The sequence below is a fragment of the Polistes fuscatus genome, unplaced genomic scaffold, assembly GCF_010416935.1.
Source record: "Polistes fuscatus isolate 324 unplaced genomic scaffold, CU_Pfus_HIC Scaffold2, whole genome shotgun sequence".
Taxonomy (NCBI): Eukaryota; Metazoa; Arthropoda; class Insecta; order Hymenoptera; family Vespidae; genus Polistes; species Polistes fuscatus.
This window is the reverse complement of record NW_025113096.1, coordinates 4,805,179-4,828,153: the sequence shown is the minus strand read 5'-3', so window position 1 is coordinate 4,828,153 and position 22,975 is coordinate 4,805,179. Positions and strand designations below refer to the sequence as shown.

At 29.9% G+C, this 22,975-nt stretch overlaps 1 protein-coding gene and 1 non-coding gene across 6 annotated transcripts in view; one reads left to right on the top strand and one right to left on the bottom strand.

Moving 5' to 3' along the window:
- The first annotated feature begins 4,804 nt into the window (after nucleotides 1-4,804).
- Nucleotides 4,805-22,975, top strand: part of LOC122516451 (ras-related and estrogen-regulated growth inhibitor-like) — an 84,639-nt gene continuing 66,468 nt past the window's right edge. Inside the window, exons 1-2 of one of the 5 annotated variants that reach the window (XM_043634259.1) lie at nucleotides 4,805-4,827; nucleotides 8,319-9,517. In XM_043634259.1, the coding sequence (XP_043490194.1) occupies nucleotides 9,457-9,517 (61 nt within the window). In that variant the 5' untranslated portion in view covers nucleotides 4,805-4,827; nucleotides 8,319-9,456. Of the gene's footprint in view, nucleotides 4,828-4,935; nucleotides 4,955-5,204; nucleotides 5,255-5,432; nucleotides 5,518-7,837; nucleotides 8,145-8,318; nucleotides 9,518-22,975 lie in introns of those variants that run through there. The other 4 variants (XM_043634260.1, XM_043634258.1, XM_043634257.1 and 1 more) reach the window with 4 other exon arrangements.
- Nucleotides 13,797-13,872, bottom strand: Trnas-gga. Its single transcript has one exon. It is a non-coding gene; the product is annotated as a tRNA-Ser (tRNA).

The following is a 22,975-nucleotide window of genomic DNA, read 5'->3' as shown; positions in this document are numbered from 1 at the left end:
CACTGGGGGCTAATCATAAATAATATTTATGAATTATTTTGCATTGATATTTACTAGAGTTCTTTTTAAATTAATAAACAATAATACTTATAAATACATTTAAGTATAAATAAATTGATCATAATTTGTTCTAACATTTGTAATCCTTTATTTTGAAAGATTTCGTCGTTGTTTCTGTTATTTCATGTTGTTTTCCTTGTATCTTTTTGGTTTTTTTTTTTTATTGTTTACCAAATTAATTTTTCCTGTTTGTTGTTTGGTACAAGAGAAAGATCGGTAACTTTTGAATCTGACAATGTTATTTATTCGTTTTTGTTTCTAAATTACATAGTAAACGAGAATCAATACGATAAATTGGAATAACATTCGTTATTACTTACTTTAATTTCTTCAACTCAATACGATTTTTTAATTTTTCGAATTTACATTTGATTTCAGTGCAATCAGGTTTTATCTCCAAAGCTTTCTCAAAATCAACTGCAGCCTGTTATTTATATATAAAATTCATATTGTTTTATAATTTTATTCATTATTTAGATTATCATTATTTAATTAATTTGCTATATTAGCTCTGTCTAGGATTTAATTCTTTCCTACACATTCATATATGGATAAGTACACATTAGATATCAAAGATAATAAAATTTTGTACAAAAGGAATTAATTCATTATGCGATATAAATCACGATAATTTATATTATAAGTTAATTATTGTAAATATTACTTACTTCATCTAACTTTTCCAGATTTAAGAAACATAATCCCCGTCTACATAATGATCTAAAATTTTGATTATTCTCCGAAATCAAAATACTATCATCCTTGATTGCATCTTCGTAACGTTGTAACTTATAATCTGAATATAACACAAATTAAATTTATATTTTTATTTTTGTATCTTTATATTTATTATTATATTATTCGATTATTTTCTTACATGTGTTGGCTCGATTACTTAAAGCTTGCGAACATGAATTTGCAGAAAAACAGAAATCGTAATATTTTAATGCTGTATCGTAATCACCAATTCTATAAAACTCATTTCCTTTCATTATTTCTTGATCAACGATCATATTCACCTCTTCATATGTAAGATTATCTAACAATACAAAATAATTGTCATGAATATTTAACTACAAAAGATTTTTAATTATTGAATAATCTCATAAATAATATTTATGAATATTATTACGAAATAATACTTAAATATTATATAAATGAATTTATCATTTGTTCATACGTTTCATAAATTCTTGTATATCCAATGGTTCATTTATTTTCTTTTCCCTTTTATTCTGTTCTCGTTGCATTTCTTTGGCTAGAATTAATTGTCTTTCCTCTTGCAAATCTATTCTGTTTATTTCGGTATCAACATCGTATTTGTCCCAAGCAGCATAATCGCAAGAACCTATTCGTTTAAATTTTCTATTACCGTTGTAACATGTATTCGTATATTCTTTCTATGAAAAAAGAAAAAATAAAACAAAATTATTATTATCAATTGCAAATAACACACACGTATACGTAATATATAAAAATGATTTTTTTTATATTATTTAAAATTATATATCTACCAAAATATTTTGACAATCCGATCTGACGTTTGGTACAAGAGAAGAATCAGTTATGAGATTTGTTTTTTCATCGTTTAACATTTTTTCTTTACAACGCATTTCATCGGTCCAATTTTTCATAAAATCATTGATTACATTCTGTTCTTCCTTATTCAACATTTGTCGGGTGAGAACTGGTGAAGCTTTCGATAATATTAAACTCGTTGGTTTTATTATTTTCAAACGTTCTTCTGCATATTTCGTTAATTCTGGATAAATCCCTTCTTCTCCGGATCTAATTCAATTAATTATTAACAAAGATAAATGTACAAACAAATGTTTCAATAATAATAAAAAAAAAATATATATAAAATTTTCATATTATTTTATATAATTTTATTCATTATTTAGATTATCATTATATTTAACTAGTTCGTTATTATAACTATCTAAGATTTAATTCTTTCCTACACATTTATATATGAATAAGTGCACATTAGATATCAAAGATAATCAAATCTTTTATAAAAGGAATTAATTCATTATGCGATATAAATCACCCGATAATTTATATTATAAGTTATTCATTGTTAATAATTAAAATTAAAATTATAATTATAAAATATATAAATAAAATTAAAATATAATAATATTTATATGATTAAAAAATCATATATAAATATAATAAAAATATAATAAATTAGGTTATATATATATAAATTATGACAAACCTGAGTATTGTAACAATATGTTCTAACTTCGTTGAATTTGTACATTCTGCGATATATTCGTACGAAAGATTTTCCAAAGGTATTTGATACTTTTCCAATAAAGTTTGGTTCTCTTTATTTCCTAGATTAATTAAATTCGTTTCTTTCTCAGACATGTTTCAAAAACAACCATCGAATTCGTAACGAATGACTTATCCTTCTAACGTTTGATTTTGTTTTCATTCGTCGTTAGGGTAACGAGTTGTAATACCATGGAAAACTATAGATCGAAATAACAGGAATCTCTGCATACATACATACATATATTGGCAAACCACAATCGTTAAAGTAAAAAATATAACGTTGTACAATAACAACAGGATAAGAATTTTTAAACAAAACAAATATTTTAAATTAACATTCCAATTATAAAATATAATCTTCAATTTATTTTAAACACGCAATTTTCATGTGTCAATGAAAAAAAAATTTGCCTTTTTTTTTCTTCTTCTATTTTCTTTCAAATACTCGTGTTTTTATTTTTTTTCTTCATCCTATCATTCTCTCTCTCTCTCTCTCTCTCTCTTTCTCTGACACACACATTTTAACATAGGTTCGATCTTTATCCATTTTTGACCAAAGGTTACATAATAAGGAAAAAATAACACGGAAACGTTTGCTTTTATCTAAACAGATCTTGTGTCGTAAAAAAAAGGTTCAAATCTCAACGTTCTCTTGTACTCTTTTCGTTGACGCACGTACACACACATACACACATACACACGTGCATACTAAACCTATGAAAATTAGCATACAACAATGAACAACAAAGATCGATCGATCTACTCTCACGATTTATTCAAAAATTATTTACTCGTAAAGTATCTAACTATGGGTGGGGGTTAACTATAGGAAAATTCGAAACGTCTATGGGACAAAAATATGGGACAAAAATTCTTTTTTTTTCTTCTACTCGTACTTACGATCTCATCAAAAAATCATATTTATTTGTATTCGTTCGTTCGTGTCATCTTAACCAAGAAACTTTCTTCTTCTTCTTCTTCTTTTTTAAGAATAAAAAATTAGATTTGCTTAAAAATTCATGGAACAAGAATTTTGAATATTAAATTTTGGTTTACACGATTATCAAGTTACCGTTGATTACTATATGTAAGTATTATAATACTTACATTTAGACGTATTCCGTTTTATTGGAAGGTTTATACCTTCTTATACGAAATAATAAAGCATCGAGAGCTTAGGTTATTCTCGATGGAATAGCCAACTCACGCAATACACCATAGAGGGAAATACGCATCTGTATGGTTCATGGGGTCGCGGTTGCACGTTAACACGGAGGATCATAAACTCGTATGATTTATTAGCGAGCTAAGATTTATAAACTTATGATTCGACCGTGTCGAGGGAAGTACACAATTTACCGTATATACATAGAGAACGTCCCTTAAGGGGGGAAGGGGGCGGGTGGGGAGGGAGGGGGAAACGTGTGCCTTTCAACTATGTTCAACCACACACGATCTAACTCTGTCCATAACAACGAAGAAGATTTATATAAACTAATACATCGAGTTGTTCGTGAAAAGGACATAGGTGATCTTTCCCCTCTCCTCCCCCCTCTCATTCTCTCTCTCTCTCTTTCTCTCTCTTTCTTTCTTTCTTTATTTATTTATTTTTCTGTAATTTGTCTGTTACAGGAAATTTCACGAATATTATTATCAGAAGTTATCAAAACTATCCTTAATATTAATAATAATAAATATGTATATGTATATGTTTAAATAGATCTGTTGTTTGAATATTAGAAGAAATATTGTATGAATATTATAACCGATAAATATCAATTTTAAAAACAATCAATATGTATCGATAATCATGATGATAATAAGCTAAACGAAATTTTGCAATTATATTGACTCTGTTAATTGTCATAATTACCGGCACGTATGATAAACGCGTACAACCAGTCTCAGAATTAATTCTTACCTGTTATCTAACTGTATATTTGAAATAATCGATATTTATTTTCAAATTGCAAATATATTCAAATTATCATAAATAAAAACTTTCAAATTGTATATCAAAATATACCCCCAGTATCAAAACACGAATATTACTTTATAACTTATCTTAAAAAATTGAATAAAAATCAATTTATTATTTTTTTTCTAACCACACTAATAATATTAAATATTTAATAAAAAAAAAAAACGTCTCTAATGTATATCAAATATACGGATACGGATAGAAGGTATATTACAATCTTTTATCGTAATAAGTATTGGAATAAAGGAACGCATAGAAGAGGTATATCCTCCCTCCTCCTCCCCTTCCCATCCCTTCTCTCCCCTGATCGTGTTAGAGAGTGCAACAGAGAATAAGAGTAGAGAGGAATAGTACAGCATAGCAAGACACGGTTCTCTCGACGCATCGGAGCGTGCTTACCTGTTAACACGGCAGTCACCTTGTAGTGCACGACGGACTAAGGCAGCGCCGGGCAAACCCGTGCGCAGGCCGGGCCCTCGAGAGAGCGCATATATCTATGTGTATGTATATATATATATATATATATATATATATATATATATTAGGTATATATATTAGAAGGCCGGAGACGTTCCAGTTACGAGCATTCGCCGACGAACGTTCGGCGCGAACGTTTCGAATACGCGCGTGCGTGTCTTTCTTGTGATTCATATATTTTATATACATATATATATATACGTGTGTGTGTGTGTATATATATGTATGTATACATGTAGTGTACTTATGCATGTAATTTGTTCGAATCATTTAAATTTTCAATTATATTTTATGTTAGAATTTGAGAATTCTCCTATGTGTGTGTGGGTGTGTGTGTTGAGATAAGGAACATTTGAATGAATTTTAATCTCTCAGCGTGTGTTTTTATTTTTAATGAGAATATTTTCCAGTGGTCATTTTTCTTTTTTGCTTGTGATCTCAATTTATCAGGTAATTTGATTGTTATTATTATTATTATTATTATTATTATTATTCTCTTTCTGTATTTTTTTTTCTTTTCTTATGATAATCGTCATCGATATCGTTTAACGAAATCGTACAAACCTAACTACCACCTACCCGTTGTACAAACAAACGTCACGTTTTTAGTGGGATTCAAATTGTTTGCTTTTTATCGTGTTGCGAGTGTTCGACCTTCTCGAGGCCGTTCCGGATGATGATGATGATGGTGACGATGACGATGACGATGATAGGTAAAGTGAGAGTTTAATATCTTTATCATCACTCTCTCTCTCTCTCTCTCTCTCTCACTCATTCATTTTTGTCTATTTCTTTATCTTTTTCTTTTCTTTTGCTTCTTTGTTTTCTACCTCGTCTCACGTTTGAAATCTTTTTTTTTCTTTCTTGATATCGTTGACATGCCGAAAGAAATTACGTCATTTGTACGAGCAAGCACATTTCTTCACGTGTCGGATGCAAAACCGGGATGATCTCGTTGGACAAACAACACGAACTCGGAAGAATCTTTATACGAATAAGTTAACACTGCCTTTTTACTTGCTTACTTGCTTACTTGCTTGCTTGCTTTCTTGTTTGCTTGCTTGTTTATTCAAAGTTTTGCTCGGAGCGAACGCGTGAAATTTTTATACCCGCGTGCAAAGTTTATATTTATAGCCGGTAAAATGCAGTCGTATGCGAGTGCGAGTTTTTGAAATCGTCCGGTAAATAAACTTTTGTATCGCGCGATACGCGTAGTGCGTAGAAAATACTCCAAAAAGAATATCGTTCGGTGATAATCGATAATTTATTTGTCCTCGAGGAGGACGTTGGAATTCGACGATATATTTTTTCTCTTTCTTTCTTTCGTTCTCATTCACTCTTTTATTATTTCTCTCTCTCTCTCTCTCTCTGTTCTATCTTCTTTCCTTATCCTTCAACGAGAATAGCAATAAATTTTCATTCTTTTCGAACGTTATCTAATCTACGGAAGGTTTTCTTTTTTTTATTCCTTCGTTTAATATCGCGAGAGATCAAATGTGTGGAATCTGACGGAAACAGGTGCGAGCAAGCTCGTAGAATAAGACGTATTTTGGTATTTAAAGATCCGTTTATTTCTTCTCCTTCGCATTTTTTTTTGTTCATGTTTCACTATTATCTCCGAGACGAGTATTATTTAAGTTGACTTTATTTTTCCGATGTATACGCAAACGTATACATTCGATTGGTCGGTCGGCCGAGCACGATGAATTTTTCTTCTTTTTCTTATTTTCCTCTAAACGTTTGTGTACGTTAATTCGTTCGTTCTTTCATTCATTCTTACTAAAATCACTTTTATCATACTCGTTTTTCTTTGATCATTGATTTTTTTCATATCCTTATTAGAGTCTCGAGTATACGAACGTTGTCCCATAATGATCTCATAACTTTTAAGCTGTAAGCCATGCAAATCGCAAAGAACACGTGGGCGATGGTGCCTCGACTTCCGTGCCACTCGTTCGATATGCTCTCTTTAAATAAAGTGATTTAAATAATTTACTAGTTATAATATCACCGAACGATTAACTATCTCCTTACGATACTTTTCTCTTTCTTTTTTTTCTTTTTTTTTTTTTAATTATTTTTTTTTTTAACCGTGTATTACGTAGAACGAATTAGATAAAGGGTCAGGTTGTATTTATTACCGTCATTTTCCAAATGTTCGTTTTAAACTCAAACCGTACGAACCATCTATTTGGTTAATTTAGAACGATCCGTTTCTAAACCGTGTCCGTGTCGTAAACCCGCTCGTTTCGAGAAAAGCCGACGGACGAAATTCTCTTCTACTACTACTACTATTACTACTACTACGACAACTATGACGAAGACGAAGACGACACAACGATGAAAGAAGACGAAGAGAGAAACGATGATGACTCTTGCTGGCAACGGCACGGCGACGATGCATAAACGATAATTCGAGTCCGGATGCGTCACGCCTCTCCACGATTTACCCTTTAAATCACTATTACCATTAAGGGCTATCATCATCATTATCATTATCATCATTGGTTTCATCTATCTCGGGAAAGCGAACAAAAAAAAATAATAAGCGTCGCACGGAGGCGCGCGACTAATTTCCTGAACGAGATGGGGGGGTGGTTGGGGGGGGAGAGCCATATCATCGTTTGTTCGATATTAAAAGTTCTCATTTTAACTATCGTCGTATTCGTATAAAGCTATTAAGATCGTATTATTATTATTATTTTTTTCTTGTTCTTTCGCGGAATTAGATCGAACGAAAAAAGTAAAAATTAAGTTTCTCATTCGAGAAAGAAAAGCCGTTCGATCGATCGATCTTTTTTATTTTTTTTATTTTTTAAGATAAACATTCATTATTTTCTTGGACGAGTAAAGAGATGTATAGAATAATAGTGGGATGGTGGTGGTGGTGGTGGGGATAATGTTATCGAGAGCGCGAGTTTCGAACGTCGCGCCACACCACAGAGAGCGTGATAATTCGTTCGAGTTCGTGGTGGTCGGATAGGTGGGGAGGGGATAAGAAGAGCGCGCGAGTCTCGCACACCGCTCAGTACTCGTCCGGTTGTCGTGAGAGGAGGATGTATCGTTCGTTCGTATAATCGTTACTCGTTGGGGGGAGGGTTTTTAGTAACACGTTTTATTCGAATCGCAAGGTACACGCATTCTACGATTGTACGTCATCCTACTCGCGCGAATTATTAACGTAACGAAAATTAAATATATTTGGTGCACTATTTTTCATTGTTTAGAAAAATAGATTAAAGAAAGAGATAGATAAATAGATAGAGAGAGTGAATGAGTTAGTGTGTGAGGTTAAAAGATAAACCGGACATTAATTCGTAGTACGTAATACTATACGTTGGTAAGAAATATCACGAAACTTTCATTCTGTTGTTATTCTTAACGCGTCGATTTAAAAGAGAAAGAGCGAGAGAGAAGGAGAGAAACCGGACGGGTCCGGCAGCGAGTGGCGCCTCGACGGCGTGACGAACGACGAAGTTTGCCTCCATTATCGAGATTCCTCTCGTATTTTCAGGCTCGTTGGTGGTGTGCTGCTGCTGCTGCTACCGCGACACTTTCCAAACGATGACGAGGATGAAGCAAGCAGTAGTTGGATGATACCGATGATCGTCGGATAGGGCTACTACTAAAACTTTCGTTTCAGAGAAATCTTCGATAGATCGACGAAAATATTATTCGAAAAAGAGAAGAGAGAAAAAAACAAAACGGAAACGTCGTTTCCCCCGTTCGAATTTCCCGCGAATTTGTTGTTGTTTTGGAAATTGTTGCACGAAATTCGCGCGGTTCGATAATCGATTTATCGATTTTTATACTAACTGTAAAGTTCTTTAACGTTAATTCGATATCGTTTAGTGTTTTTTGATCGATCGATTGTTGTTTTGTAAATCGTGAAGTGAGAACTATTATAGAAAGGAAAAAAAGAAGAAAAAAAGTTGTTGTTGTTGTTGAAGGATTACATCGAGTGTATTCGTAAAACATCGTTGACGATATCGGTGGCGTCAAGCAAGAACGAAAGCAATTGCTGTTCAAGAAGAAGAAGAAGAAGAAAAAGTGAAGTGAATTAAGGAAGGAAGGAAGGAAGGAAGGAAGGAAGAAAGGTGGGGAGAGAGGAGGACGAGGACGAGGACGGACCTTTCGCGCGCGAGCAAGTGGGTCAGTGTCCTGGCAGATCGCGAGGAAAGAAGAACAAGAGAAGAATTATTTTTCCTAATTTTTCTACCCCCCTTATTATCTCTCTCTTTTAGAAAAGATGAGATTATTCGATCATTTTTTATTATACGTCAGAGTAACACAGAGTTCCGGTGAAAAGTGAGAAGAACGAGTTAACTTTATTAATATTATTATTTTGTTCACACTCTATATATATATATATTTCGTTACTATTCGTTTGAACATTATTTTGTTATATTACTTTTTAACGTATTAGCAAGTTCAACGAATTTTTCATTCCCCTGACGGTTTGGTTTTCTTGTTTCTATTTATTTTTTATTTTTATTTTTTTTTCTTCTCGTTGGATTATCTTCGTTTCCGTTGAGTTGAGTTGAGTTCAGTTAAGTTGAGTGAGGAAAAGAATTCGTGTTTATTCCACGCTGGATGATGTGCCGTAAAAGAGAATCAAGCAACGACACGTAACGACACACCAAGTTTGTCCCATGACAAACGTCAATAGGATCAGGGTGGTCGTCCTCGGCGGCCCCAGAGTCGGCAAGTCCGGTAAGTCTTCTTTCTTTCTTTTTTGTTTTTACTTTATTTATTTTTATTTATTTCTCTTTTTTTTTCATCTTTACCTCGTTTTAACCCTTTATAATCGAGTGTGAAATAATAAATTCACTCTACCGATACCTCGATATGGTTTTATGCCTAATTTTATGACTGTTTCTATTTTATTTCTTTTTTCAATATGGCGTAGATATATTGTTTTTTACAATTTTATTAATTCGTATTTATTAGTTATTTATATTTATTATGCAATTATTTTTATAATTGCAATAGAAAATGTTAATTATAGAGGGTTAACAAACTGTTTTATCGACGCAGTCTACATGAATCATTTAGCGCGGGAAAATTTCGAATAATTAATTAATTTTTATCGTGTCGAGATAAATTATACGCTTCGTAGATAATAATGAGATTGAAAAATATTAAAAGAAAGAAAGTAAGAGAGATAGAGGGAAAATGAGTTAAATATCGAATTATTATTGAAAAGAGGTGTAATTCACAGTGTGAATAGAAAAAAAATATTGTGATTTATATATTTTTGAAATCATTTATCCGAATATACATATATATATATACATACATACGGTATATTTACACTCTCGTTATAAACGAAAACTGGTCGTAGGTATTATAAATAAACAAATAATATAACTAAACCGGTAAATGGAGGAGATTGATAAGGAAATGTTAAAAATTATTTGACCGTAGGTGTTCGTATAAGCGCCAGTTTCGATATAAGCCTGTTCAACTGAATATGTATTTGAACGAAGGTTGAAATTGTGTTTCCGTTTTCTTGCTTGGCATTTATCGTTTTCTCTCTCTCTCTCTCTCTTTCTTTTACTTCTCAAGTAATGATTATTTCTGATCGGTATAAAAAATAAAAAAAAAAGGTAAAAGAAAAAAAAAGTAAGATAAAAAAGCTAAAACTAAACGATTTAATGGTAGCAGTTAGATACATTATCGATAAACTCGTATGTTAAATCGAGATCTAAGGAGACACATCGATTATAAGTAGTAGAGAATGAATATTTGATATCGTAGGCGCCGTATATAATTTCAATGTGTGTTCTTACTTCTAATAAATAGTACCGATCGAATGAAAGTGCCGTTAAGACTGATACCCATAGTCTTCGACATAATACTCTGCATTAGTTAACCTGTTAACTCAAAGCCCACGTATAAGTGGGAAGTATAGAAAAAGAAAAGAAAAGAAAAGAAAAGAAAAACCAAGTGAATACAAAGCGATGTTAAGGTTGTCCATTTATTTTTGATAACTTTCAAATAAAACCGAAAGATAGATAGATAGATAGATATATATCTTTGTAATCGATAGAAAATACATTTTGATCGTAATAACAATCGTAATTTGTATCATTTTAACTATCAAACGTAAATTATACGTCTTTTTACAACACCTTTACCGTTTGACAGAGGTCGCGATTGTGTTTGCTTTTAAAGAAAAATGTTCTTTTTGTTTTTTTTTTGTTTTTATCTGAAGAAGGAAGTAATCAATAATGCTAGAAAATGAATTTTGAATCGCGAATTATCTACACGTCGTTGATTATTTTCGAAAATATTTTATCGTATGTTTACATATCGTGTGCCAGATTAATAATATCCTCTTTAAAACGTATTATTTCATATTCTCTATATTTATACCAAGCGGGTTCAAAATAAAGCGTAATAAATTGTTTGTTTTCTTTTTCTTCTTCTTCTTCTGTATTTTTTTATCTTGGGAATGGAGCCATTTTTTTCCGACGAAAAAAATGTGGGGGGGAAAAAATTATGATGAAGATCGAAGATTGGAAAACAACGATATTTCGAGTAGAAATAATTTGATTCCTTATTTTTCATTCTTTTTTTCTATGGTTTTTACCATCGTTCGTTGTTTCGGCTCGCGCGATTACAAGAAAAAAAAGAGAAAAGGGAAGAATAATTTTTCATCGGTTGAAATAAAGAGGAATCCGTAAAAAGTCGTGAGAAAGAGAAAGAGAGAAAGAGAAAGAGAGAGAGAGAGAGAAACATGTTCTTTGGTGTCTACACTATAATAAGGACTTCCATGAACGTTATCGGATATCAGCAAAGTGGTCAGTGGGTTCGTCGAGCTACGAAAAATCTTCGAGCAAAGGTTGAGGGTGAGATCGGGGCTGAAAGGGGATGTTAAGATCTCGACATTCGATACATCCGTTCTCCTATCTTTCCTGTGCGTTTGTATGCGTGTACATGAAAAAAAAAAATAAGAAAAAAAATGCAGAGAAAAAAAGTAATATAATACGAAGAAGACAAAATCAATTTCCGTGTGAATTATAGTTGCAAGTAAATAATTTAATTATATTTCAATTCGAGATCCTTTTTTTCATAATATATATATAAATATAATAATATTAATTATTAATAATATAATTTATTATAAATATAATATATATATATATATATAATAAATTAATATAATAAATTATATATAAATATAATATAAATTAATTCGTTTCGTCGAGATACATCGAAATTGATTGTTTAAACGAAACAATAGAGTATAACGTAAAAATTAGTATCATTTGAAGATCGTTGAAGTTTTCTTTTTTTTTATCGCCTTTTAAGAGGCTTGTTGAGTGTACTTATGAATTTTGATTATCGTTGATAAAAACAAAAAGTATTCTTGATAATTGAATGTTTGTCGTGCTCCGCGTGTAAAGGAATCAATTTTGTTTAATTATCGAATCGATTTTCGTCGTTGTTTGAGAAATATCAATTATTATCTTTAAAACGATGGTGGTTGGTCATTTATCTGCATTAACGTTCGTTGAAAGAGGAAAGGACAATTGACCGTGGTGCGTCTACGTTCATAAATTCATTTCGGTATATAAAGTGATTTCAATGCGTGGAAAGTCGAGAGTTAGGTATACGAACACGAGTTCGATAAAATAGATTCTAAAAATAGTAAGTACTTCAAATCGATCTTGATTGATCGTTAACCTATCCCTTCATAATTCATTCTATTCGATCATATTGTCATCATACATCAAAAAAAATCATTTTTGTTGGTTATGTTTCCATACACTTTACTAATTAAAAAGTTCCAAACAATTGTACGTATTATTTTCTTAAAATCGAATATGGTGAATCCATTCTTCTTATTCTTTTTTTATTTTTGTCCCCAATGAATAATTAAAAGATTTCAATTAAAAAATACTAAATTAATAATACATAATAAAATCTTATATGTAATACTTTTACAATTATCATAATAATTTCTGTTAATATATGATAAGTAACTGTTATCATATAACTTTGTTTTTCTTTTTTTTTAATCGTTTTTAATTGTTACTTATTGTATATTTTATATTTAAATCTTCATTCATTTTTTAAATATATTTATATAGTCCTATTATTTATTCTTCATATTTTTTACAAATCTTTTTTCTCTTCTTTTATATATTTTAATTAATTAATTAATTTATTTATATTTATATTATTTTTATCTTTCAACATTTATTCTGGTTATTTGAATAAACAAATAAACAAATAAACAAATAATTTATATAACATATGATCATAATTATATATAAAAATGATATTAGTTAATTAAGATTCTATCTCGTGTTAATTAAGAGCTCGTATAAATCGTACAGTTGTTGTTCTATCTCTCTCTCTCTCTTTCTCTTTGTAATTCTCGATTAGGTGACTCAAGTCTTCGACCTTTATCGTGACGATAAAAGTGTTTTCTAACGCTAGTCGGTTTGTATCTTCTCTTGGACGTTCCGCTAATTAGCACGAGACTCGATTCTGCCGAATATGGAACGTCAAGAAAGAAATAAATAAAGAAACAAAGAAAGAGAGAAAGAAAGAGAGAGAGAGAGAGAACACTATAACGTATACTCTAAAACGTAAACTTAGAAGAGTGTATAGTACAGATAAGTGCACCGACCTGTCTGTTCGTGTCCTTATTTGTATCGAATCGTTTGCCGGCGACACGAGCAAATCGATATGGTCGGTAAGGTAACGATGACACGTTTTCCTTCGAGAGTTTATCCTGTTCTACCAATACACGTTAAGTTTTACGGATAAAACCTATTGAGTAGTTATATATATATATATATATATACCGTTAAAATGATAATACTAGACGAAACGATTCTACTTGTGACTTTTATTGGATACGAGTTAACCAACTAGAGATGATGGGTTAAATTTTAGGTCAAGAAATTAGTCCTGATATTTGAACAATACTAAAGATAATTTATGTAGGATTCGTGAAAAAATTGGGCCGTTGGACTGACTGGACCGGGATTCGAACCCGGATCTTCCGCTTTCCGGGCGAGTGCTCTTTAACCATTGAGCTATCCAGAGCCCACCGTCCAATATCCTCACGAATGACTATTTAAGTGTTTGGCTTGGAGGCGCTCGCATCCCATATTTATTTTTTCTTTTTTATTTGTCTTATTATCTATGGGATGTAATATTTTTTATTATGAAATTTAAATTTGAATTTTTGATGTTAAATTAGGATGTGTTTGAGGAGAATGAATGATTCCTCGGATATGTATCCTTGGAAATGTATTCGATTTCGTTGTTGTCATCATCATCCTTGGTGTCGTTTAAAGTGGCCTCGATGAAAGTAAAAGTTCGATTTAGGGGTACCCATAAAGTTGAATTACAGACGCGATTTCGAGGAAACGATTTAATGTTCGCAAAGCGAGAAAGAACAGATCAATTTTGTCTCGTCTTATTGAATTGAATTTGATGGAGATAGTAGTAGGAGGAGGAGGAGGAGGAGGAGAAGTTAATACGAAGCTCGTAAAGCTTCATTTTATTATCTCGATTTAATATAATTAATATTTAACTATTTATTTAATAATAATTTATAGAAAATCAGAAAACACACACACATAGTCGTGATATATTTTATTATTTCATTGTGTAATATTTATTCACTTATATATTATTATGTAATATAATAATATAACTTTTATTTAATAATAATTTCTTACTTTAACTTTTATTAACTTTTTATTAACTTTAACTTTACGTAATTTTTTTACTTTAACTAACGTGATATTGTATTATTACATTATTTTATTATTTAATTATGTAATATTTATTCACTTATATCTGATAATTTAATAAAATGATGAATATTATTCAATAGATATTTAATTAAACACGATAATATGATTTTTATTAAATCTTTTCGTGGGATGTTCCGAGAAATGGTTGTTTAACTTGTTTTTTTTTTCTGTTTTTTTTTTCTTCTTCTTCATCATGTACTTCTCTTCCCGGTCGAAAGTTCGACCTCGATAACGAGGCGAGGAAGATACAAATTGCGAGAACATCGGTGGTTCGTTTCAGGAAACGAGTCGTTCGGGTTAACCACCGAGTGAATCGCCGATTTTACGAGGATTTATCGCCGTGTCCAAATTCATCGTGTTGGTAATGTATGTGCTACATATATATATACTTATATGTAGTTACATACCTTCTCGTCCTTTCTCGAGTTATCCTGATTCACGCGATCACCTCGCTAGTGTGACCGAACAGGATGACGTAGCGTGTCCTGGTAAAAAAAGAACCACCCCCTCCTCCTCCCCCCATTCGTATTGTACCCCTCGGTTCTCGCATTCCTTTTCATTCTAATGATACGGGGGGAAAAAAAATTGAAATTATTTTCTTTTTTTTTATTTGTTCACATTATATTATACAAACTCCCTGTAATATTTTATACATTCCATTATTAAAACGTATTGTATGATTCAAAAAAAAAAAAATGATGTATTATATTTTTCCTTTTACATAGTTTGATCGATCAAATATATTTCAAACACTTCGTTAATATCAACTTCGCAATATATTTTCAGGCTAATGATACGGGGTAAAAAAAATTGAAATTATTTTATTTTGTTTTATTTGTTCACGTTATAAAATACAAACTCCCTGTAATATTTTATATATTCCCTTATTAAAACGTATTGTATAAGATTCATTTAAAAAAAAAAATGATGTATTATATTTTCCTTTTACATAATTTGATCGATCAAATATATTTCAAACATTTTATTAATATCAACCTCGCAATATATTTTCATTGAATTAAATATTATTTTGATAATACTTCAAATGTATTCAATATTTTTGATCTATATTATTTTATTTATATTATATTATTAATTATTATATTATATTATATTATTAATTGAAAGTGTAATAATGTAACACAATAAAACCTACTACATATTCGCTCTTAATAAAAAAAACGTATTTTCTACGATTTAAAAAAAAAGAAAAAAAAAAGAACAAGATCAAGATATCGAAAAATTAATCGAATCATCTCGATAGATATATAATATAACATAATAATACTTAAACGAAATTCACGATAAGAGTTGAACTCATTTAGTAACGGTCGTTCGTTCGTTCGGTTGTCGTGAAGAAGAAGAAGAAGAAGAAGAAGAAGAAGCATCGATCCGTTTAAAGGATCTTGACCTTTACTGTTGTTGGACTTCTCGTTTTAACATCGAAGTCAACGAGCAAAGAAAATCGTTTACGTAAACCCTATTACATAGGGGAAGGGGAGTTCGATGATAAAGAATGAGGGGGCCAGTTGAGTGAGTACAAAGAAGACGATACGTACAAAGAATAAGAAAAACAACAACAACAAAAACAACAAAAAGAGAAGAAGAAGAAGAAGAAGGTAGATTAAGTCGCATAGATGAGAATCCAAACGTGTAACGTGGAAGATAGTTGCTTAAAGGGGTGCAAAAGAGATAGAAATAATGAAACACAGAGAAAGATAGAATAAGAGTGGGGTGGAGGTTGGGGGGGAAGGAAGGAAGATACGATACGTTATACTCTAACTTCTATTCGCTTTTATACGTGGACCCACCGATAGAGATGCACGCGAGATAAGCGCGTTGTGCACGTAAGAAAATAGTAATTACGGCCACGATCATCCTGGATAAAAGAGGTACGGCTTGGGAAAAGAAGAAGGAGAAGAGAGGGTGGGGTGGGGTGGGAAGGGGGGTAAGGAAGAGATAGAAATGGAGAAAGAAGGATGATGTTAACGGAGAGAGTTTTGCAAGCAAGGCAAACTATGCGCATCCTCTCTTTCGTTGAATGTGCGCGAGTTTCTTTGGTTAAAACATCATCCTGTACGCCCTTATTTGAAATTTATTATGTATAATATTATTATTGTATATAACTTTGATGTATTTTAACACGCGTGTATCTATAAATGATTTAATTAGTATATTTCTAACATCTGCATCTTATTTATTCTTTTCGTTGGCGTGTTATTTTTTTTTTTGTTCTTTTTTAATTTTTTTTTTTGTCTTAGACGAATTTTGCGTATTTTTCTACAATTAATAATGATTATATTTTTAGTATTATTATATGAGAGATATTATAATAAATTATTTATTTGATTTTATTAGATATTATTATTAGATATTTAGATTATTATATGAGAGATTGAATAATTTGATAATTAATATTTGTATGTGTTTTTTGTGTATGGAAATATTGTCTTATGGAAATGATGAATTGATTATTTCTCGAAATATTTCACGTTTTTTTAAATTATATGAGTCAGAACGATAAGACGGATGGATCCATCGAGTTTACTATATTCGTTTAAAGTGTACGTGTTCTCTCTCTTATATGTTATGCTATTTTTATACTTCTCGTAGCTCGTTAAATCGTTTCGTGGTAACACTTCTCGTCAATGGTTTCAAAGTAGTAGTGGTGGTGATGGTAATAGTGGTATAATGGTGATGATGGTGATGGTGGTGGTGGTGGTGGTGGTCTGACGAATTTGCAAGGAAGTTTATTTTTTCATGGAACACGTAGGTGGTGTGAAGTATACAAAAATTAATAATCTCTCTTTCTTTTTTATATTTTATTTTCATTCGTTCCCCGTATTAATTCGATAACACCGATATAGTGTGATAAAAGCGTGAACGGAAGATTGAATAACGTCGGTGTTTGGGGGGGAAAAAAATAAAAAAATAAAAACGTTTTAATTTCCCAATACCATTTTAATACTCGACAATAATTTATCCATGGTTTTTGCAATTGTTTCTTTGGTTATTTTGAAAATCGTAAGTTAAAACATAAAATGAATCCAACGTTTGTATTCGTTTGTTTTGTTTTTTTTTATTCTTTCTTTTTAAATTTTCTCAACGAATTCAAACGTCGTAATGAATTGGAATAAAAATTTGTGTGCTTTTTTTTTTGAAAATAATTTCCCCCATAGATAAATTTTCCGTTGAGTCAATTCCGAAAGGGTTAACACGAGATATAAATCCCGTGGTTGTTTTATTCGATATAGCAGATAAAGATCTCAGTTTTCGAATAAACAAGAGTTAGATAAAGATAACGACAAAGATAATATATTCTTCCCGAGCTACTTCTTTTTAAAATGTCTATCCCTATGTTAGAAAACTTCCGGAAAAGCACGACTCTCTTCTTTGAACGTTTACAAAGATCGATAGTCGTTGTGTGTTAATCGTGCATCGAGAGAAAAGAGAGGAGACAGATCCAAGTTAAATGTAAAAACATACACACACACATACACACATTGAAACGATATATATATAAAATAGTATTGAGTGAAGTACAACAACCGTACACTATCAGCCAAAAGTTTGGGATTACCTAGTCGTAATAGTTCAGACGAAAAATAAAAGAAAAAAAAAACACAACAGAATTATTAATTGAGAAGAAAAAATTCATACGATTGGAATAAAAATCGAAGGATATATAACTTTTGAGTTATGTGCTTACATTTTGTATTAACTTTTGTTTTTTTTTCTTTTCAAATTGTTCTTCAAAAATAAATATTACATTTTTCGAATATTTACTCGAATATATTATTCGTACGTTTAACTATGTGGAAGTTAATCAAAGATATTCGAAAAAATAAATTCATCTTATGCATTGTTATATATAATATATAAATTAAATAAACAAAATTATTAGAAAATTATTATTAACTTAAGAATATTGAAATCGTTAAAATATATTTGATAGATAATTATTTAGAATATTATTTTAATTATTAGATATTATTAATTAATATTTCTGCCAATATAATTATGAAAACTGAGATCTAAGTATTGAAAAGATATTTCAAAGAAAAGATTACATTGAATTGATTACATTTGAAATAACAAATATCATCTAAAGGTTCATTTTTGACAATATTGCGAGAAAATTACATTGAATTCATTCAGTTGAAAATAATATTGTCTGAAATAACTCTGTGCGCGCGCGTGTGTGTGTGTGTGTGACGAACTAATTTCATTTTTTTAAATTTTGATTTAACGGTTCATTTTTGACAATATCGCGAGAAAATTACATTGAATTCATTCAGTTGAAAATAATATGGTCTGAAATAACTGTGACGAACTTATTTTCTTTTTTTTGTAAATTTTGATTTAGACCACTCTCATAATTATGGGCTAACATTTGAAACTTTTGTCGGTTAGTGTATTTATATATAGGTATATATGTATATATTGAAAAGAAGAACAGAGTGTTTTCTCGTGGCGAGGACTGGGTTTCATAAATTTCTTCGTTTGGTTTGCGAATCGTACGAGAGAACTTAACATGTCGCCGACGTTCGTAGCCTCTCGTTCGACCCTCGAAGACTTATTGGGTACATAGATCCGTGCCGCTCTGTACTCGTCGAGTTCTCTTATATACACCGTTTATAAATCTGTCCACCTCCTGGCGAAGTTTCTTAGGTGACTCCTTGGTTGGTGGAAACTTCACGATAGATAGATAACGTGGAAAAAAGAAAAATAAATAAAAACAAACTAGGAAACAGATGCGGAACTTTGTTCCAAAAATTATTTTTTCTTTTATATTTATTTTTTTTTTACTCATTTACCAATTTAATCGATAATTTAATTGTTCTACATTAATATTAATATTTTATTATTATTATATTATTATTGTATTTGTATATTGTTATTATATTATTATTATTATATTAATATTAATATTAATATAATTATTCGTGAAAATATTGTAGATATATTTTTTTATTTTAATTTTCTTTACTTATCATAATGTAATCAAAAAATGAGAATTTAAGAGTTCGATGTTATAATTATTAATAAACAATTGTATATATTATTAAAATTAATATATATGTATGTATAATTTTTTATTGATTTATTTTGTTAAATTTGTTTTTTGATTGGGTCAAGTCGAGGTAGAAATGAAATTGGATTTTGATAAAAAAAAAAAAGAATCGATAAATAAAATTGTGCAGATCGTTCATGAAAAAAAAGACCCTTAACGTTCTATCGTAAATTTTGTTACACCAATTAAATTTCTCGAACATTTCGTTTAAATCGGAAATTACTACGAAATATCGTTTGAAGTTAAAAACGACGTTTTTAACGTTCAAATAATTACCATCCCCCCGCCCTCCCCTCATTCGCGTTCGTTCTTGCCAAAAATAACGAAATAGGTCACTTGGTGTAATACCTTAACTAAAAAAAAAAAAGATCAAATTTGATCTTTTCTAAGTAGCTCGTAAATATGTCGGTCAAGGATTTATCCTCTTAAATATGCGCTAAATTTACGATCCAATAAAAAAAAAAAAGAAGAAGAAGAAAAAAACGGAGAAAATATTTTACGAATAGAAAAAAAAAAAATAATTCAATCAAACACAAATTCCCCCCATTCCAAATGTTGTAAGGAATAATAATAAAAAAAAAAAATTAAATAATTCAACGAATACTTACAGACAAAATTTCAATTTCTCTCATTTTATCGCAATAATGCAATGAGATAAAATCAAATATTCAAGGAAGAAGAAAATGATGATGATGATGATGATGATGATGATGATGATGATGATGGTACAAATCTTGCTTTCGTTTTTTTTATTCGGTTTAAAGTTAAACATCCTTTTGCGGTTGAATCGTTGTAATCAAGTAATAAATATTATTTTCTTAATGGAAATCGATTTTTCGTTGAAACGATTACATTTTATAATACTCTCGTGTCCGGCAGCTCTTATCGTTTATTTGACTCCTCGATTAGCGCAAATTCACGAACGAGGAACTGTTCTTACACACACACACACACACACACTCACACTCACACATACATACACGTTGTCTACCTGTTCGGTACTGGTAATGCCACCTTTATCTCGCGTAAGATAAAACAAGGAGAAGATGAAAGAGAGAGAAAAAGAAAGAAACGAAAGAAGAAGAAGAAGAAGAAGAAGAAAAAGAAAAAAGAAAAAAATAAGACAGACAAATAGGGGAAAGTACCAACAGTAAGCTATTTTTCAAGATCTTTAACTATACTCGAAGAAATTTATTAACGAATTATTTTGTAAACTTCTCCTCTCTCTCTCTCTCTCTCTCTCTCTCCTTGTTTCATTTTTAAACAAACACACTCGAAGGTGTTTTATTTTTATTAACAATTCAATTAAAATACGATTATTGTATCTGTTATCTCGAGAATTTCACTCGAATTTTATATATTGTATATACATCCTGGGTTTCGTGACGATTGAATTTATTTCAAATTTCATATTTTTTTTTTTTTTATTAAACGATTATATAAAAAAGTGTACGTCGGTTGATATTTATTTTCTCGAAATATTTCTCAACGTTAGTCGATTAAATTTCAAAATCATATTTCTTTATCATAACGAGTAAAATAATATACATTTTGTTATGTAATTTAAAAATTATAAGAATAAAATACGTAAAACGGGGTTGAATAGTTTATTATAGTCTCAATAATAACAATTATTACGACAAGAATATGCTAGTATAATAATTTAATATCTCAAACTACACGAGAGTGTTGTACTTTCATAATAAACCAGATAATTGTCGATAAAATATTTTGAAAAAAGAAAAAAAAAAAACAAAAATGATAAGTTAGTTTCATTTGAATTTTTATTGAAAAATTCTCGTTGTATTAGATATATTAACTAACCTGTCACGTGTTTGAATTTTCATTTATCGTACACTAGTACAGTATCGATAATTGAATGTCGATTTGGATGGATTGAAAGATCGAACATGAAACAATATAAAGTTTTAAGAACAATGATTAAAGTATACGTGAATATATACATATACACACATATACATACACGAGTATCTATTGTACGTACACACATATGCACAAAACTAATCGTGAATTTCTCGAACAGCAGAACTGTTCGATTATCGTCTTGGATAAAAAATCAACTGCGAACTGAGAGGAAGTAATAAGAGAGAGAGAGAGAGAGAGAGAGAAGTTAAATAACCAATAGAGAAGCAATAATATCCTTTTGCAATGGAGACGGCGTCCCGGTGCTTTAGAAAGTACGTGAAAGTGGTGTAAGACTACGAATTCCGCTACGAATAATTTTCACTTTATCGATTGTGTTCTTTAAAAGCTTAGAAGAAAGGAGCTTAACGTTGTTTTTTATATATATAATGAACTTATTTCAATTATTGAAGACAGGGATGTATGAAAGTAAGTTCAGATTAAAGAAATAAATACAAAACAATTTCTGTTCGTTATTTAAATCAAAGTCTCCTATTAGAATCAAAAAATTCGTTTAAAAACACAATTGAGTATGTACAAACATATTTTGTTTCTATAAATATTATATAGATATTAAAAAAATAAATATATATATATATTTATATATATTATTTTTATTTTATATTTATTTATTTTTATTATATTTATTTATTATATATATATTATATATATTTATTTTTTTTAATATCTATATAATATTTATAAAAGCAAAATATGTGTATACTCAATTGTGTTTTTAAACGAATTTTTTGTTTCTAATAGGATTTTGATTTAATATGAAGAATATTTTGAAAATACGTGGTTCGTTGTATTATTATTTTTGATTTCTTAGGACTGAAACAAATCTTTGTATTTTTCTGAGATAGATACAATGTATATGTTTTTATAAGAATTTTGTTTAAACGTATTCTTTGAGAACGTATCAATCGTGTTTAAACAATTAGGTATACATATAACAATAATTATGCAATGGAAATGATTATTATTTTCGTGTATATCGCATTAATTTTCTATTCGAGTTTCTACGAGACGAACAAATTATTTTTCTTTGTTTTTCTGCTATAGATTAATTGTTTTCTTTGTTTCCATTAGGATATTTTATTATTATTAATTATGTTTAAAAGGTTTGCACAAGAGATCGTCAAAATAATTCTGAATATAAATCAAAGAATAATAAATAATTTAAATGAGAATGAAAATAGTAGATCGTTGAAATTGAAATAATTAATCGATCGTTATCGTAACTATTGATTATTGCACGTTGGGGGAATAATTTACGCGTTTATTAAGATTATTCTTTTTCTTTCTCTTTCTTTCTTTATTTATTTATTTATTTATTTATTTCTATTATATGAAGAAAACGAAGCAACAGCATTTACAAGTTTCGAT